The following is a 20,841-nucleotide window of genomic DNA, read 5'->3' on the forward strand; positions in this document are numbered from 1 at the left end:
CAAAGCAATTTTGAAAAGAAGAACAAAACTAAATGTCTCACAATACCAGGTATCAAGATACACTACAAAGCTACAGTAACCCGAACACTATGGTACTGGCACACGTGCGCACACACACACGCATACACACACAAGGCACATAAATCAGTAAGACAGTTAGCTAGACATACACCCATGGTTATATGGTCAATTAATCTTTGACAAAAGAGGCAAGAAGATACAATGGGAAAAGTCTCTTTAACAAATAGTATTGGGAAAACTGGACCACTTTCTAACAACATATGCAAAAATAAACTCAAAATGAATTCAAGACCTAAATGTGAGACTTGAAACCATAAAAATCCTAGAAGAAAGCATAGGCAGTAATTTTTTTTTGTCAGTAATTATTCTGACATTAGCATAGCAATGTTTTTCTAGATATATCTCCTGAGGCAAGGGAAATAAAAGCAAAAATAAACTATTGGGACTACATCCAAATAAAAAGCTTCTGTGCAGTGAAGGAAACAAAACAAAACTAAAAGACAAGACAGCCTACTGAATGGGAGAAGATATTTGCAAATAACATGTCCAATAAAGGGTTAGTATCCAAAATATATGAAGAACTTACACAACTCAACAACAAAATAATCTAATTAAAAATGGTCAGAAGACATGTAGATGTTTCTCCAAAGAGGACCTACAGATGGCCAACAGGCACATGAAAAGATCCTCAACGTCACTCATCATCAGGGAAATGAAAATCAAAACTATAATCAAAAATCAAAACTTACACCTGTCAGAATTGCTAAAATCAAAAACACAAGAAACAAGTGTTGGTAAGGATGTAGAGAAAAAGGAACCCTCTTGCACTGTTGGTGGGAAGGCAAACTGGTGCAGCCACTGTGGAAAATAGTATGGAGGGACCTCAAAAAGTTAAAAATAGAATTACCCTGGGATCCAGTAATCACCCTACTGGTTACTTACTAAAAGAAATATAAGAACACTAATTCAAAGGGTTACACACATCCCTATGTTTACTGCCACAGTATTTACAATAGCCAAATTATGTGTCCATCAATTGGTGAATCTGTAACGAAGTGGTATATCTAAACAATGGAATATATAACTCAGCCATAAAAAAAGAATGAAATCTTGGCATTTGCAATGACATGGATGGATCTAGAGGGTATAATGTTAAGTGAAAAAAGTCTATGAAATACAATACCATATGATTTCACTCATTTGTGGATTTAAGAAACAAAACAAAGAAACAAACAAAAAAGACCCTTAAATATAGAGAACTGATTGTTGCCAGAGCGGAGGTGGGTGGGAGGATGGGCAAATAGGTGAAGGGGTTTAAGAGTACACTTAGCATGATGAACACTGAGTATAGTATTGTTGACTCACTGTATTGTACACCTGAAACTGATATAACACTGTATGTTATATTATCCCAGAATTAAAATTTTAAAAATAATATATGTTTATTCCTACAATATTGCCCCCCCCCCGAACAATAGAGTAACTTATATTTCCAGAAACAGGAACCAGAAAAATGGTCTAGATTTAAGTAGTGTAAAAATTGGTTTTGGATACATTCGGAGCACAACAGTCCTTCCTTATCCATAGTTTCCCTTCTCGAGGTTTCAGTTACTTCCGGTCAGTTTCATCTGGAAGTAGATGATCCTCCTTTTGAGATATCATCTGAAGGTCAATAGTAACTTAATGCTAATGTCACAATGCCTATGTCACTCACCTCACTTCACCTCCGCACATAGGCATTTTATCTAACACCATCACAAGAAGGGTAAGGATGGTAAAATAAGCTCCCTTGAGAGAGAGCAATCACATTCACATAACACTTATTACAGTATACTGTATCATTATTCAGTTTTATTAGTCATTGTTAACTTCTAACTATGCCTTATTTATAAATTACTAAATTTATAAACTTTAAAATATAATTTACAAATGAAACTTCATCAAAGGTATATAGGAAAAAACCATAGTATCTATAGGGTTCAGTACTATCTGCAGTTTCAGGCATCGATAGGGGTTCTTGGAAATAACCCTTGGGATAAGGGGGGGGACTACTGTACTCAACAAGATTATATTCCCTAATGAGTTTAATCACCGGAGAGAATTTCTTTTTGCCTTGAGACCACTGAGATTTTGGCCAGAATTGTCAGTCACCACACATTCCTCATTTGTTAATTTGGAATCTGAATGAGTGGAGCAGCACAGGAAGCAGTTTGCACTCTGTGAACTCACACTAGTTCCAGCAGTGGTATGTGGATGGAAGTAGGACTCTCAGACAGTCAAGAGCCAAGTGGCTATTAATATGACTGTGTGCCTTGAAACCACAAAAGGAAATATTAGCATTGTAACTGTAATCATATTTGGCATTTGCAATGTGTTAACATGAATGAGAAAAAAATAAGGCAACTCTGGCCTTCCTACCCTCTTGGAGTGATTCAGGCAGACAGACCCAAGATCTCTAGTGAGGCCGGGGAGAAGCCTGGTGCCTATTTCAGGAAGGTGCATCAGTACCTGAACCCAGGAAAGAGGAATGTAGAAAATGGCTAATTCAATTTTCATACAGAGAGTGATACTTCTCACTTCCTAGAAAAGTAGAACATTCTGAACTCCCCAAAGAGTTCCTTCCTGAGTAGCAGTGGGCTGATGAAGCTAGTGAAATTTAACTGGTTTGTTCAGAAAGATCCCCAGAGGATATGTCAAAGTTCAAAGGAGGTTGTATAAGGAAAATGAGCCCAGCCAACCATTAGGAACTCATACCACCTGGAAAGCCCCTGAAGAGGATCCTGGCAGCCTCAAAAAGGGAGGTCCCAGAATCCTAATGGAGTTGTCTTTTCATCCCTTCCCTTCAGTGAGTAGGCACAAACACAACATGAAATAAAAGGATCTTAGGAGTCAGTAAAGATCCATTTTACTGTAAAGAAGGGCTTTTAGGAAGCTGCTGCCAGAAAGCCTGCTCAATATGGAGCTGTAACACCATTACAAGTGCTTGGCAGTCCAGGGAAAACACAGGGCCACTCACTTCTTTTATTCCAAGCCCTTTCTCTGAAGCTCCCTGACCTAAAGAACACCTGCTGCAAGATTTGAAGACTTGATCAGATAAACTGAGAGACGCTTCAGTTTATTTTGCAGGTAATTCATATCATTTTCCTTTGAATTATCCAGCAGCTGATTAACATAATTTCCACTCATGGTTATCATCATGGTACATGTGGGAAAACCTGAAAAAATAGAATGAACTCAGTGGCAAAACTGTGGTCACATTTCAAACATTTTCATCTTGAGCTGCTTTCTCTAAATGTTACACTATTTGAAATTCTATCACAATGAAACTCTTACAAAATTTGTTTTGTTTTGGGGTGCCTGGGTGGCTCAGTCAGTTAAGCATCTGCCTTGGGCTCAGCTCATGATCTCTCAGGTCCAAGGTCTGGCTCCCTGCTTAGAAGGAAAGTTGCTTTTCCCTCTCCCTCTGCCCCCACCCCACTCCCAGTTTGTAGGCACACACACTCTCTCTCAAATAAAATCTTTAAAAATTTTTATCTTGTTTGTAATTTTAAAGCAATGCCAGCTTCTGCCAAAAAGGTTTTCAATACTTATGTTGCAACCTATTAGCTTTTCTCAGAACCCTAAAATGACTGCAAGTCATTTAAAAGCTGAGCAGTCTGAATTAAAAGCATTATTTAAGAATTGTCATTTAAGTTTCCATAAGGTTATTCATTGACCCCACATATTTTATTGAGAAGTGAAAAATACATATATAATTAAACACAAGGAGCTTGATGGAATAAATGTAGAAAAAGTTTTCTGCAATAATAAAACCCTCCAAAAGCCAATAAAATGGTGCAAGGTGAGAAGATTAGGGTCTGGAATAAGCATTGTCCAACAGAAATTTTTGTGGTGATGAAAATGTTCTTCAGTGCTATTTAAGTAGCCACTCACCACTTTGGCAACTGAGAACTTGAAATGTGTCCCAGTGTGATGGAGAAACTGACTTTTTAAATTTTACTTAATTTTACTTAATTTGAATAGACACATGTGATTAGTGGCTATTATATTGGATAGTACAGACATTGAGAAACTTAAAAATAAGGATACAAATGAGTAGAGTTTAAAGTAGGGAAATATATGAATTAAGATATGTCATCAAAGGAATTCACATGGAGGAAATGGGCTTTCTAAGAATAGTCACAAGCTGGATACTGTGATGGTACAATCTCCCTCTGCAAATGAAGTTATAGAACGTGCTTTGAAAACTCAGGTGTTTTGAAACTATTGAGATATAATAACAGCATATTCCTAATTATGTTTATTTCAATTAGATCATACGATCATCTTTTTTCACATATGTTATCATCATGTAGATCTTTCCATTGTGTAAACTACATACAAATTAACCATAGGGGATTGCTTAACTTCTGTGAATCACTTTTAGGTTCTACTTTGTAAAATCATTATGTACACAATTTTACATAATACATCTAATGTATTTTTCACACAACAGAAACAGCCAGCTGGTCTATTGGAGCAGGATGATGATGAATCCCTCCCCCATGCCTCTGTACCACTTTGCATTCGGCTCATGAACCAGAACAAGTCATTATGAGGATAAGGTAAATGTATAAAGAGCACCTTGCCAGTTCCCCGGACAACTACGTAAACATTTCTCTCTTGAATCAGGGAACTTAAAGCTGAATACATTTTGAAATGGAATATGTGTATTTCAAAACATTTGTCTGAAATGTTTGATATGAAAACACTTCTCTTCTTCCAGTATTGTACTCTTCAGGGTATTGAGAGAAACAGAGAAGACATCCTCAACTGATGATTACTATGCTCAATAGGATTTAAGTTCTCTAAAGAAGTAATATTTTATTGGAACAATTTCTTTCTTTCTTTTTTTAAATTTATTTATTCACAAGACACACACAGAGAGAGGCAGAGACATAGGCAGAGGGAGAAGGGGGCTGTGAGACTCTCCCAGGACCCTGGGATCATGCCCTGAGCCAAAGGCAGATGCTCAACCACTGAGCCACCCAGGCGTTCCAGAACAATTTCTTCCTGAGTCATTTATCTGCTCAATATTCGTTGAGCATAAATATAAACCTATTATTTATTGATGCTGGTGTTATGTTAGTAAAAAAAAAAAAAAAATCACCTTGCCTGTCCAGTATAGAGAAGAGCATTTAACAGGTTAAATAAGAAGTATGCCCATGGCATTATGGGAACATATAGGAAGAAAACTTAAGTGGGGGAGGCAACCAGAAAATTATCAATGAGAACAAGAGCTGTCATGAGTCAGGTCCAGGGAAGGGCATTCCTGAATGAGGCAGCCTGAGACAGGCAATAGAAGGTATCAAGATGAAGAATTCATTGTTAAATAACTGAATGTGAATTTTCTTGGGATGTCTATATTTTCTTGGCTATCTGGTAGACAACTTGATATAAAATCTGAAGCTCAGGGTGAAATAGGGGTGAGATATACCACTTTTGGCATATTCTAAAACCACAAGAGCTGGTAGGCTCACCTTTAAGCAGTGTGCAGAACAAGATAAGTAAAGAGACAAGAGCAGGATATGCTAGGAGAATCCCAGTATGGAGGGCATGAGTAGAGAGAGAAAGCCCAGGAATACAGTGAGAGAAGAATCATCTGAGGAGCAAAGTGACATGAGAGTATATTATCATGGGAGCCAAAAAGGTGGATGCTTCAAGTCTCTAATCATCAACAGATACAAATATACCCAAGAAACCTGGTAAGATAAAGGGAAAAATCATCTATGGTTTGACAAGTAAAATCATTGATAAACTTGACCTGACCAGTTTCAGCAAAATGGTGGAGGAGAAGCCTGCTATTGTGGATTGAAGAGTGAGTGATAGATGAGAAGTGAAGACAGCACATGAATAGAAGGTCTCCTCTGAAAATTTCAGATGACAAGTGATGTTTCAAAATGTTGATGCCGAGGGGCAGCAATATCCATATACAAAGCCAGGCATATCACTATCAATGGGCTTTAGAATGGTAGTGAAACTTATGGCCAAGCTTCCTTAGACTCATAATTATAGGTTCTGATCCAAAGCATCTTGACAGCCAACAACCCTGAATATTTGTGAGGAGCAAAAAAGATAATGGATGTAAAGATTCAGGCAAACTAGAAATTGCCACACAAATGTTAGTTATTATGGGTCATTATTACTACAATTTGGTCTTGTTAAATTTCGGTCTGTATATCAGCCCAGTTTATATCAGAGTTGAAAAACAAATTGAAAAGTCTGCCCAATGGAGTTTGTGGAGAGGAAACATCAGTAGTTAACTTATGCATTATGCATATAATTTAGACTCAAGAGATCCAATGGATAACTGCAGCAAACCGCAATTGCCCTCTTTAGAAAGCTCAGTGTGAACTTCCTGATAGAAAGAAAGCTTTCCAAAGTCCCATGTAATTGGATGTGATAATAACGAGAGGATTGGCTGCTTGCTTGCTTCTCATTTCAGTTTGATAATTTGAATAAATTCTTTATACAAATTGTAACTGCTGTCATTTTGATAACACTCCAACTTGAAAATTTGGATTGTTGGGTGCAGACCCTTGCCAGCTCTAAACAAATGGAGGTTGGCTAACAAAGGATTTGAAGGGCACCCTTTCCTTGCTATGAAGTCTCCAACAGGGGCAAGTTTTTCCTATTGTTATTACCCTCAAAATTAATCAATTAGTAAAACTTCATGGAGTCTCCCTCTTTCACCCACAGAATCTCCAAATTCAGTTTTGTCTTTCTTCTTGCTTCTCATTCCTTTGCTTTATTTAAAATAAACCCTCACCCGTACCATCCAATATACATAAATAATTCAGTTTGCACCTTTTTCACTTCTTTAGCAAGTGTTCTATTTTTAAGAATTTATTATTCATTAAGCCAATATGGTTGAGCACTTATGTTTATTCACGGGATGCAATAGAGAGCAAGACAGAGTTTCTGCTTTCAAGGAGTACACGTCTATCTAGGGAAAATATTTGAAAACCTATGTCTTGATTCAATGAGACAAATGCTAGAATAGAAACATAAGCAGGAGAATAATTGTTCTCCAAAAGGGTGGAAGGGTGGCAAGGTACAGTAAGGATTCCCCAAGGAAGTACTACTTCATCAGAATCTTAAAGGATTCTGATATTTACACAAGAAGAGAAAGAAAATGAAAAATTTTAAAAAGATTTTACCTATTTATTCATGAGAGAGACAGAGAGAGAGGGAGAGGGAGAGCGAGAGAGGGAGAGAGAGAGAGAGAGAGAGAGGCAGAGACACAGGCAGAGGGAGAAGCAGGCTCCATGCAGGGAGCCGACTTGGGACTCGATCCCGGGTCTCTAGGATCACATCCCGGGGCGAAGGCAGGGCCAAACTGCTAAGCCAACGGGGCTGCCCAAGGAGAGGAAGAAAATTTTATCTCATTTTGATCTGGAAGTTCCTTGAGGTCAGTGATTCTGCCTTTACTCAACTTTGTTTTTCTTTAAGTGCTTGCTCTGGACTGAATGTTCACCTTTCTTTCAAAATTCATATATTGAAACCTAATCTCCAGTGTAATGGTATGTGGAGGTAAGACCTTTGGAAGGTGGTTGGGTTCTAAGGGTGGGAGGAGTGCCTTTATCAGAGAGGCCCCACTCATCCTACTGTGTGGGGACATGGAGAAAAGGTGGTCCACTAGGAGCCAGGAAATGGTTCTCACCAGATACTAAATCTGCCCAGCACTGGAACTTTGGACTCCATAGCGTCCAGAACTCTGAGAAATAAAGGTTTGTTGTTTAAGCTACTCAGTTTATAGTATTTTTGTTATAGCAGCAGCCCAAATAAATTACAAAAGAAATTAAGAAAGTGATTTGAAAATGAGAATCCAAAGTTCTTAAATCTTTGGACTCTTTAAGTCCAAATGCTGTTAAGGTAGCCTTCCTTTCTCATTCTTTTACCCTCATGCTCTTTTTGAATGTAGCACAATCTACAGGGTTCATATTCTTATTATGTTAGCCTAGAAGGTTTTACAAACATTGTATCTCCTTCAATCTTTGCCTTCCTATTTGGATAGCTAATCCACATCATGCTTCCCATTTAATGATTTAACTTCTAATTGTCTTCATCTGCTTTATAAATTCAGATGTGTAGCTAATTCACCTTTGCATCTTGAAAGTTGCTGCTCTGTTCAACACTTCTCAGAAGATCTCCACAAATCCTAAAATCAAGAATTCTCAAATTTAGAGTAACTGGAGTTGTCAGCCATCAGATTTGATGCTGGCATCTCATATAATGCTAATCTTCTGCTATGTCCTTTTTAGCTCTCAAGATTTATGTATATGTATATAGTTTCTTTCTCCACAGCTCCAAATCTGTTACAGGGAATGATTATTCTAATGTCTTAAAATTGAAGAAATAAGCTAAGGATAATACCATTTTTAAAAGTCAAAATATGTTAGGGGTTTCCAGAATTTATAAAGAAAGTCCCCAAATAAAGGAAATTGTGGACCTGAATCAAGCTTCCATTCTGTGCTTAAAACAAGCAAAAACTAAACACTATCAAAATAGCAGTAGCCATTACCAGTGTTACAGGTAGGATGTGCCTTTGGGAAAAAAAAAAATTATTTAGAGCTCCTTCACAACCTGAAATTAACCATTTGCCTTGCTACCATTACTATAGCTTATTTTTCAGACACAAGGTAGAAAAATTTTCCCTGGTTTAATCCTGAAGTTGTTATTTGCCAAGACTAGTCTTTTGCCTCTTTAAAAAAAATAAAACCAAACCCAAAAACTCCATTACACTTATCCCAAAAACAATGCTCAAAGAAAGCCATTCATTTTAAATTTGTTGCATACCACACTGGTTATTCTGCTACTCCTGTTTTTTTGCTACAGTACACAGTCTGAATTGTTCAAAGTTGTTCTTTACTGTGTCCTTAAGAGATCTTTATAGCAACACACAAAAACCAAAAGATGTATTAATCCAATAACCAAAAAAGTCAGCCTGTGTGACCTTGAGCAAGTCACCTTACTTTTCTGGCTTATTTTGTTATAGCCTTTTAAAAATAAAGAGGTTTCTATTGAATTATTTCTCAAATCCCCTTAGGCCTATCATCCGATGATAGGTTTTGGTGGGAGGGGTAACTTACAGACGAGGTAAACTTCATCATAGTACCATAGTACCTACATTTAAACTGCCAATTTATAAAACTTACTTTCTAACCACTTGTATGGTTAGAATCTGATAAAGGATCTATACTCGATTTCCAATGTGGCTTTTGAGTAGCATTGAGCAATAAAATTGAAGAGTGGATACCAATGTATTGTGATTACATATGTGTAAGAATGTGTTTAGGAGTGTGTAGTGTGTGTGTGTGTGTGCATGTGCTGTGGTTCATGCTTCAAAGAATGCTATGAAAATTATGACTATATTTAATCTAGACTTCAGGAATTCAAGATTCAAAAGATGAGCAATAAATGATGGATATGAGGGTGAAAAGGGCAAGTCCAAGAAAAGTTCAGGTGAGTGAACCTTGAGGCATAAAGTGGTAGGTAAGGTCATTTTCCAGGAACAAGGAGAGCTATAAAAGGGTTTTAGATGAAAAAAAAAGGGGGGGAGGGGCTTAGATAATAAGTGATGTAATCAGATTTCTCTTTTCTTTAAACTTACTTTGGTTCCTATGTGGAGAATGAGTTGAAGGGCAAGAAAAAATTTTGGCACCCCACTTATTAATAATTCATAGCAAATTTTTTCCTTTAAATTCCTTCTCAATATTGACTCATCATTGGCAGCTGCTCCAACATTCTCTCCTCTCTCCTCAAAAAACTCAAACTATTCTCATTATATTTCTTCTCACCAGTAACTATCTGCCTTTTTCATGAAAACACAGTGCTTCCTCCAATTTGCTTAACAAGTCAGAGGAGCAAAGTGGGGCATGAAATATGTATAGTCCCACAGGATCCTGTGATCAAAAGAGTCCCATGCCTTGTGTAATGCTCTGTTATCATCATCTTGATATTCTTACTTTTTAAATAAGAAGACCTATTTTTCATTTGGCATTGGGTTCCCAAAATTACACAGCCTTTTATGGAAAAATGACAAATTATTTTGGTAGTATTTGAGTAGAGGTGAGAAATACTCAATTTGTCCTATATTCTTTTTTTTTTTTAAAGAAAACAACATTTTTTAAAAAATTTTTATTTATTTATGATAGTCACAGAGAGAGAGAGAGAGGCAGAGACATAGGCAGAGGGAGAAGAAGGCTCCATGCACCAGGAGCCTGATGTGGGATTCGATCCCGGGTCTCCAGGATCGCGCCCTGGGCCAAAGGCAGGCGCCAAACCGCTGCGCCACCCAGGGATCCCTGTCCTATATTCTTTTATGTGTCACTTCCTCATCCAAAGTTTTGCCCTCTTGTCTTCATTTTCAGGACTACCACAATATTATAGAAATAACTAATATTAGGCAAGATAGATGTAAGAAGTTATAAAGAGGGATATTTCACAATGATAAAAGAGTCAATCCATCAATAAGATATAATGATATAAACAATAAATATGCCTAATGGTAAATTCTCAAATGAAACAAAACTATTAGAAATGAAGGCAAAGTAAACAGTTCAATAACAGTAGTTGGAGACTTCAATAACCTTTTTTCAATAATGGACATAAAACCTAGGCAGATGATCAATAAGAATATAGAATATTAGAACAACACTATAAACCAAGGAGACCTAATATGCATTTACAACCAGCCAAACAATCAACAGCAGGATACACATCTTTGTTAGGTACACATGTGACATTATCTAGGATAGATCACAAGCTGGATCATAAAACAAGCTTCAATTAACTTGAGAGGATTGAAATATATAACGTATGTATTCCAATCACAGTGGAATAAAATTAGAAATCATTAAATAAATTTGGGAAATTCACAAATAAGTGGTGATTAAACAACATATCCCTAAATAACTTGTGGGTCAAAGAAGAAATGACAAAGGTAATTAGAAAACACTTTAAAGTGAATGAAAACAAAAACACAATATACCAAAACCTTTGTAATGCAGATAAAGCAATGCTTAGAAGGAAATTTATAGCTGTAATTAGCTACATATGAAGAAAAAGCAGGCTTCAAATAAATGTCTTAACTTTCCAATTTATTTTCAACTGGAAACTATGGACAAACTGAACTTAGTATAAGCAAGATGAAGGAAATAATAAATATGGGAGTAAAAAATCAATGAAATAGAGGGTAGAAAAACACAGAAAATAAATGAAGCTAAAAGCGGGCACCCCTGGTGGCGCAGCGGTTTAGCGCCGCCTGCAGCCCGGGGTCTGATCCTGGAGACCCAGAATCGAGTCCCGCGTCGGGCTCCCTGCATGGAGCCCACTTCTCCCTCTGCCTGTGTCTCTGCCTCTCTCTCTCTCTCTCTCTGAATAAATAAATTTAAAAAAATGAAGCTAAAAGCTTTCTCTTTGAAATGACCAAGTAAATGATCAAGTAAATTGACAAGTCTTTAGCTAACGTCACCCAGAAGAGAGAGGAGAACTCAAATAACTAGAAGCGGAAATTATAGAGGGAGCAGAGCTTGTGAAAATAGGATTATAAAGGAATCCTATGAACTGTGTCAGTAAATTAGATAATTCAGTTGAAATGGACAAATTTCTGGAAATATATAAAACTACCTAAACTGACTCAAGAAGAAATAGACAATATAACAAGAGACTGGATTAGTGATCAAAACCCCTCAGAAAAACCCAGGCACAGGTATCATCGTTCCTGAATTCTACCAAACATTTAAAGAATACCACTACTTTACAAACTCTTCCAAAAATAGAAAAATATAGAACAATATTTTAAGGAAAACATTCCATCTGCAGTAGCATCACAAAAGGAAATAGCAATAAAAGAAGTGCAAGCTTGTACTGTAAATATTACAAGACAGTCAAGAAAATGTATTAAGGATTGATAACAAAAAAATATCTCATATTCAGTCTATTATTCCCTCAAAGTGTTAATCATAGAGTTACCATATGAATGAACCAGCAATTCCACTCCTAGGTATATTCTCAAAAGAATCATATACACAAATTTGTACACAAATGTTTATAGCATTATTCATAGAAACCTCAAAGTGAAAAAAATCCAAGTGTCCATTAACTGAATGGCTAAACAATATCTGACATAGCCACGGAATGGAACATTACTTGGCAATAAAAAAGAGTGAAGTACTGATTCATACCATAATATAGATGAACCTTTAAAACATCATGCTAAATGAAAGATGCTCAACATAAAAGACCACATATTGTATTATTCACTCATTGTATAAAATGTCCAGAATAGAAGGGTCTCTGGAGACAAAAGTAGATTAGTTCCTACCAGAGGCAATCACATACTTCAGTACTTTCTTGTTTGCACACATTGTTAGCTAAGTGGTTTACTTTACAATGTGGCTTCTGATGTCAGAAAGCCTGTGCTCAGATCCTGGCTTTTCCCTTTATTAAGGAGGGACCTTGAGAAAATCCTACTCAATGTCTCTGAGCCTCACAAAATGGGTTTCAATCATTCTAAGAAAAAAGGAAGTGGTGCCTAAGCATTATTTTTTTTTAAGTTGGGGCAAGTTCAATTTTATAAACTTCTTCCACAAAACTGCAAAACATATCTCAGAGGACTGTGTAAGGAATAAATGGAAATTACATGAAGCACCACAAGGACTCAGTAAGTGATTGGTATTGATGTTAAATACATTAATAAATGAATGACCACTTTAGTCTAAAAAAACAAAGTTTCTGTCAGTAAAATCTACAGTCAATACACTTTTCCTCAAAATGTTTTGATTTACCCCAAAGATACAGATGCAATGAAACGCCGGAACACCTGTACCCCAATGTTTATAGCAGCAATGTCCACAATAGCCAAACTGTGGAAGGAGCCTCGGTGTCCATCGAAAGATGAATGGATAAAGAAGATGTGGTTATGTATACAATGGAATATTACTCAGGCATTAGAAACAACAAATACCCACCATGTGCTTCAACGTGGATGGAACTGGAGGGTATTATGCTGAGTGAAGTAAGTCAATCAGAGAAGGACAAACATTGTATGGTCTCATTCATTTGGGGAATATAAATAATAGTGAAAGGGAATAGAAGGTAAGGGAGAAGAAATGTGTGGGAAATATCAGAAAGGGAGATAGAACATAAAGACTCCTAACTCTGGGAAACGAACTAGGGGTGGTGGAAGGGGAGGAGGGCGGGGGGTGAGGGTGAATGGGTGATGGGCACTGAGGGGGGCACTTGACGGGATGAGCACTGGGTGTTATTCTGTATGTTGGTAAATTGAACACCAATAAAAAATAAATTTATTAAAAAATGTTTTGATTTGGTGGTTGAGTTCTAAACTATCAGTTCTTACCTCCCATGTCAAATATTTAAAAAGAATTGTTAGTTTCTAGCTTTATTGGCTAAGGAATGTTCAGCTTCTGTTTATGGGTTGTCCCTATTTAGTACTGAACTTTCTTGTTCCTGATGATTTGCTGTATGAATACAAATAAGACTTGGAAACAACTAAGAAGACTCATTGCCTTTGGAAAAATTGAAAAACACTTGAAACTTAGTTTCTTTTCAAAATAAGATAATTTCCTTTTTTCCCCCTTCCACTTGAAGCACCCCTCTTTTGAGTTGGAGGCAACTGATTCAAGTGCAAGCTCTGTGATCCTGTCCTTAGAGCACCTTTAATTTGAAAGCAGAACCAAAGAGCCCCAGCCTTCCAAGCAGAGTACCCCTGAACACACCCAGAGCATATTTCCAGTATTAGAAGGGTAAGTGATTTTCTAGAGTATATACTCCTTTGACATTAATAATGCAATTTCCTCCCAAATATGTCAAAAGCTCACAAAGCCTAATTCAAATATTCAAATTTAAATTGGTCTTTATTTTCAGGCACTTTTCAGTAGAAAATGAAACATTTTTTTTAACAAATAATGAATTAAGTTCTCACTGATACTACCAATTCAAATACAAGATTATGGAGCTTTTGCTTGAACGTATTGCTTTTAAATTTATATCTACTTTGTCCCTGCTAAAAATTCCAACTTTCACTGTATCAACATAATTGTAAAATTGTTTTAAACCACATGCACAAACAGTCTCAAAATAATAATGTGATTACTGAAAATAGTTAAAGGTCTTATGATAGACTTGTATGCTATGGAGTCAAATTATGGTTTTTGAACTCATTTGGAAAAGTTCTGTGTGGAGGTTATGCCAACCACTCATTAAGCAGATAAAAATTCATCTGTATCATTTTTCTTTCAATATCAGGAATTCTTTCAATATCAATATCAGGAATTCTTTCAAATCAGTTACATTTATAATTATGTATTTAAATTGTTCAAAGTTAAATTTATAAAACAAAATACAAAAACCAAGTATAATCACAGAATTCTGGCTTGTATTTCTTTCTCCATACTGTTCTCCCCCATTCCTGCCTCTATGCAAACTTTTTTTTAATTATATAAATCCTTCTTTAATGAATATTAGCATACTATAGGGGCTTTTCAGCATTTGGAGGTATAAAGAGATTCTTCATCACTTTTTATAGCTGCATGTTACTGTCTTGTTTGGATGTACTCAAAATGAATCAACTAACCATCAATTGATGGGACATTTTTATTTTGGACATTTTCATTGGTAATCCCTTTTTCTTGCATTTAAAAATAACACTACAATGGATAGCTTTGTGCATATGTCTTTTTGAGATAAATTCCTAACAAGAGATTCCTAAAGAGATTGCTGGACTGCATGGTAAATGCATATTTAACATTTCCAGATACTGCCAAATTCCATCCCAACTTTTGCACTGTACAAACTATGCATGAGAGTCCTCATTTCCCCCCACAGCCTTGTCAAAAGATTATTGTGTAAATATTTGGATTTTTGCTAATCTGCTTTTCTCTTATTAGGTGTGAGTGGGGTTAAGTAAATTTATCCATATTTAAGAGACATTTGCATTGCTTTCTTTGGGAATTGTGTTTTCATTTTCTAGCCTTATTCTTTTTATATATACTTTGGGGTATTTCTTTCAGAAGAACCTCATGTATTGGCTTATTAACCTTTTGTAGTATAGGTAGCTAATAATTTTCCCAGTTTGTCATTTATTTTTTACTTTGTATAAAATGTTTTCTGTCATAAAAAAGTGTGTGTATGTGTGTGTTTGTATATGAAATGGAACTCCCCCCCCCCCCCCGGATTTTAAGTATACTTTAGGAAAACTTTTCCTACAATGCAGTTATAAGAAATTCATCCATATATTTTATTCCTTTTATATTACACATTTGGAACTCATTTTGGCACATAGACTCAAGAAATTCCTAAAACTTTATCAAGCATGAGCCAGTATGAGCTGCCTCCAGTAAACCCTTTACTGCTGGTGGAGCATGGAGAACCACGGGTGCACGGGTTGTTTATGTGGTGTCTCTGTTTGTATGTTCTTAGGTATATGACTAGTTGTGTTTCATAAAGTCAATAAAGTTCCTGGTGCCTCACATTTTCCAAATTAAAAACCTCTTTGAACATTGAGAAAATAGGTCATTATTCTTGACGAATAGTGCATTACAGCTTTGGGGGAAGGACGTATAACTATTTGGTTTAAAAAATTGTTATTTCTCTAGTTGAGATTTTTGTATAAAAATCAAGTATTCAGTTGTATAATAGTGCTGCTACTTTTGGAAACAGCAAGACAATTGGGAAATATCCTTGGAGGGAGACAAATGTTATGTATTTAAGCTGTCTTGTTTTTAGCAGATTGGTACTATTGCTTATCACAGTAAATTCATTTCTTCCTCTCAGATTTAGAGAATTTGCTATCCCCACATGGACAGAAAAAGCACAATAAATAGTAAAGACTCACCACTACTGGAAGCATCATTCAGATTGAGCAGGCCCCCGCCTAGCCCTCTGTAACTATGGTAACTGTAGGTCCCATTTCCGTTGATGTACAACACCTCCTGGGAGCCTGATACAGCTGAGGTGGAGTAAGTGGCCTGGGCTGGCTCTGGTTTACACTGTTTGTCAGCTGGAGCAGATTCGTCCTGCAAGGACAACAGCATTCCATTACTTGTCAGATCACAGTGCTATTTCACATTGACCAGGACTATCTCATTGTTATCTACATGTCTGCATTGAATATGGAAAAATAAAAAATCTGTGGTCAACATCATTAACTCAGCACATATACAGATTTTCAACAACTTGGCCAAAAACTAAAAAAAAATGGAGGGGCATCTGGATGGCTCAGTGGTTGAGCATCTGCCTTCAGCTCAAGTCGTGATCCTGGAGTCCTGGGATTTAGTCTCGCATCAGGCTCCTCACAGGGAGTCTTCTTCTCTCTTGGCCTATGTCTCTGCCTCTCTTTCTGTGTCTCTCATGAATAAATAAAAATCTCTTTAAAAAAAGAAAGGAAAGCAAGGTAACAACGTAAGACAAATTGGAGATAGAACAATTTGCAATTTCCAACTGAATTTAGAATTACATGAAAAGAGTTGTTCACAATAGCCCAGAGGTGAAAGCCACCTAAATGTCTACAGAAGGATGAACAGAGAAGGAAAATGTGGTATATAAATACAGTGGAATATTATTCAGCTTTAAGAAAAGAAGGAAATACTGTCATTCCACAGTATGGATGAACCCTGAGGACATAATGCTAAGTGAAATGAGTCAGTCCCCAAAAGACAAATTTTGCATGACTCTCCTCGAATGAGGTATATAAAGAGTCACACACATAGACCAGGATGTAGAACGGTGGCTATGAGGGGCTGGAAGAGGGGTAGGGTGGAGATAGGGAGTCGATCACTGGGTATATTTTCAGTTGTGCAGGATCAGGGCAGTGGCCTGGGAGTCTGTTGCACAACAACATGCATATGGTTGATGATCTTGTACCATACACTTGGAAATCATTGGAAGGGTAAATTTTATTAAAAATTAGAAAAAAAAAACTAGGTAGGCTTTAAAAATACATGAAGAGAAATCACAGTTTGTTGAAAAAACATTTGCAAAGTTAACTTTCTTAAAATCCTTTTTTGCAGCCTGTGCCTGCCTGCCCTTCACCCCAGGCTCCCTTTCTCTACCTTGCTGCCTCTCTTTTTATTTTATGATTATAGCAAAACTGATTGTGTGCTGCTAACTCCACACTAGGCCCATCTTGTGCAGCACAGCAGCCTAACAAAACCCAAATAAACCCAGGCCTTTCAGCTTGTTTTTCCTTTCTTAAACTACACTAGTGTCTGCAAACTGTGCATCAAAACTGCTAACCATGTCAAGTTGTAGAGGACAATGAAATTAAGATTTGTGATAAATTGTATATGTCTTAAATAGTAAAACAGGTTGAATTTCTCTCCAGCTTTGAGTATATAAAGTCTAAAATGCATACAACATATATGACTTCACTTGCCTGCTGCATTCTTCATGTTTTTTTTTTTTATAAGAAAGAATTATAAACAGGTTCCTAGTGAATTCCTAGGAGTATCTTTGTCATAATCAGAAGTATTTTGCAACTTTTAAGGTTTAGGGTACATGTTTAGAGAAATAAGTAACTTTCAAATACATTTTTTAAATGGCACCAAGTACTAGAAAAAGAGGATACCTGGAATAAGTTTGCTCCTATGTACCCAGTGGTATTGTTATAGTCAGAAATATCCTAATCTTTCATGTAGTAAAAACATCACCAGTTATCAGAATGATACAGTATTGATTTTCTTCTTGTTCTTTTGATCTTATTTATTTGAGAGAGAGAGCGTGCACACGAGAAGGGGGGTGGGTCAGAAGGAGAAGCAGACTCCACTGAGCAGGGAGCCTGAATCAAGGTTCAATCCTGGGACTCCAGGATCATGACCTGAGCAGAAGGCAGACGCTTAACCAACTGAGCCACCCAAGCTCCTCTGATCTTTTTATCTCTAACTGATCTATTTGACTCTGACCATTATACTGAGACAAATTATCTGTGAGCATTTCATCATTTCATTTCTAGGTAGGAAAGATTTTGAAATTAATGGAAAAAATCCTCTGTGTAAACTAAACTGAAAATAAGAATTTTCTGAGCATTCACTTTAAAAACAAGCAACCAAACATAAACTGACTTAAATTGGGGTATGAACTGGAATATCTGATTATAATTCCCTCTTGCCATTTAAACCTTAGTAATCTCTGGAATAACACTTTCCTGGAGAAAGTGCACTAAAGAGGAAACTAAGATAGAATCAAATTTTGCCGGTATCACTGCTCTGCCATTTAGACTGTAAAGTCAGAAAATTCCAGACTTTTTTTTTTTTTTTTTGAAAGTAACTCTGCTAGTTGAAAGTATCCAAAGACAGTGGGTTTTAGAATGGAGATACTGGGCCTTCACCAAATTTACCCCTGGAAATAGAAACTTTTCCTAGAAACATACCAATATATGTGCATTTTTTTTCTGGTACTATGATGTAATGTTATACTACAGATAGTAAGAGATCTTAAATAATCTAAAATATTGAAGAGTATATTTCCAGGAATCTTTTGTTACTGAAAGTATGTACCATAATAAGTACATCTTAGGTAAATAATTATACTAATTATAGTGCTACTGTGAACAAGAATTGTTAATAAAGCAATATCAGTGTTACAGAAACATGGTTAACTATTACAATCTTAGAAACTGTTACCAATGGTCTTTTCAATGGCATGTTACAGTTCAGGGTAAATGGAAAATGGTCAAATCAATGATGACAGCACATCATTAGTGTCCAAAAGTCTTTTATAAAAGTGCAGTGAAGTGGTCTCCCATCTAGGAGTGCCTTCTCCTCCATGCCTGGAGACAGAGATTATCAATCATATATATATATATATAAATATATATGTAGACAGATTGAAGGTATATATAGATAATTGAAGAATACAGTTTATGCATAAACTGGGCCTTCTTTGCTTTAGTCTACTTTCATCAAATTATCACATCTAAAGCGTATTTCCATAATAAAACCACTGGGTTGTGTAGTATTCTTTCTGTAAAGACCTGTAGCTTCTGAAACTCTGAAAGAAAGCAGAATGTTCTATACTTCAAAGCAATTCTGAGGTCTTTGGGAAGGGGCTGGCCTCACAATTCCACTGCTAGCATAACTTCCCAGTTGGTTGATTGAAAATAACTTGGGCAACATGATAGATTTTGAGTTTCTAGTTTGGCAGAATGGGTGGCTCTTCTGAACATCCCAGTCTATTTTTCTGTGTTTGGAAAATGACAATAAGATACACTCCTATTGGAGAGGCGTTTCTTAATGATGAGTAAAAAGGGAGAAGGCATTGTCTCCACAATATTTGCTCACTGATTCTTTGTGTGATAGAATGTATATTATTAAAGATGCTATTTTTAAAATTTGCCTTGGTCTTTCATTATTAACTGTTATTCCAAACCACAGTAACTGCATGGAGCAGAGAGATAATTAATTCCATTAATAATCAAAACAGGCCTTGTAGGGAGTCATTTGTGTTCAAACACAGATTTGCATTATTAATGCTCTTGGCAATCCACTATATGTTGAGAAAAAAAAAACATATGAAAGTCCCAATAAAATCTGGTCTGGGTATCTTTTAGGCAAAAGTTTAATATAAAGTTAATTCATGTTTTTCTTTTGAATGATCAGTGTTATTGGTTTTGAAGAAGAATAGATTTTAATGACATAAAAAATAAATATCCCCTAGGGTCACATTTTATCCCTGTAAGCAACTTTTAATAATCATTAGTTCCCAAATTTCTCAAAGCTAACAGTCTGCCCCATGGGTTGCTCTGAAGATTATTTTTAAAAGAGGATAATATTAACATGTTACAAGATTGTGTATCTAGGCATTGAAATAAATTTTATTCATCAAAAATTAGACAAAATCTCATCCCAGCTTTTATGAGACATAGTTCAAGTTTTCTTTTAAAAATTCCATAAAAATAAGATAGCATCAGTCATTTAATGACCACCAACAGTGCACTACAAGATCAAGTGTTGTTTTGATTCAGATTTCTTTGATTAAAATATATAACCAAAAATTAAAGATATACTCCTAAGTAACTTCTATAATGAGGCTCTGGCCTTATCAATAAATATAGCCTTGATGTATATGGGTAGGCATTTTATGTTTCAGAAAATATAGGCTTGTAATAGGATATGTGATGGATGTTATGGGTAGAGGGCAAGTTTGGGAATGATTTGAAGGAGTAGACACTGTCACAGTCTTTGAGAAGGCTGGTTTGTACTCTCCTATATGTTATCCTCAGAAACTGGACAGAGATGACCTTGAGTTTGTGGAGCTTGACCTGGTACTTGAGCCATGAGACTGAATTCCTGAGTGTGATGCCTAAGGAATCCTTAACTCAAGTACCTTAGACAGATACTTTTTCTATAAAAACGAAATTTGACTGATTCCACTCAAATTTTTTGAGAATAGATTTCAAAAAAAATTTGCTTGGGAAATGTTACATTGCCTTTATTATATTTCTCAAGAATTACACTTTTTCTTAGACTATTGCTTCTATGATCTATTAAGTATACTTTGTTTTCGTTAATTTTTCCCTATCTATAATTAGAAAACTCCAATAAAATTTACTGCTAGATTCAATAATCCAGATATCTTTCTTCTTTTTGCCTTGACCTTACATCATTAGAGCAACTGGAGTTTGCAAGGCATCGATATTGAGTTATATTTTTAGTTTATCATTGAGGTGTCAGGGAACTAGTGATCCACCTTTTTAAGGTGAAGAGACTTGCACAGACCTTAAAGAAGCTTCTCACTGCAGAATAGTAAACACACAGATAA

General features: G+C 36.1%; 1 protein-coding gene across 16 annotated transcripts in view; it reads right to left on the reverse strand.

Moving 5' to 3' along the window:
* NOL4 (nucleolar protein 4) overlaps nt 1-20,841 on the reverse strand; it is a 524,626-nt gene that overhangs the window by 37,935 nt on the left and 465,850 nt on the right. For 15 of the 16 annotated variants that reach the window (XM_077900412.1, XM_077900413.1, XM_077900408.1 and 12 more), the window contains one exon: nt 15,920-16,100. In XM_077900412.1, the coding sequence (XP_077756538.1) occupies nt 15,920-16,100 (181 nt within the window). Of the gene's footprint in view, nt 1-3,029; nt 3,237-15,919; nt 16,101-20,841 lie in introns of those variants that run through there. The other variant, XM_077900409.1, reaches the window with a different exon arrangement.

This window comes from Canis aureus, chromosome 6 (assembly GCF_053574225.1).
Source record: "Canis aureus isolate CA01 chromosome 6, VMU_Caureus_v.1.0, whole genome shotgun sequence".
Lineage (NCBI taxonomy): Eukaryota > Metazoa > Chordata > Mammalia > Carnivora > Canidae > Canis > Canis aureus.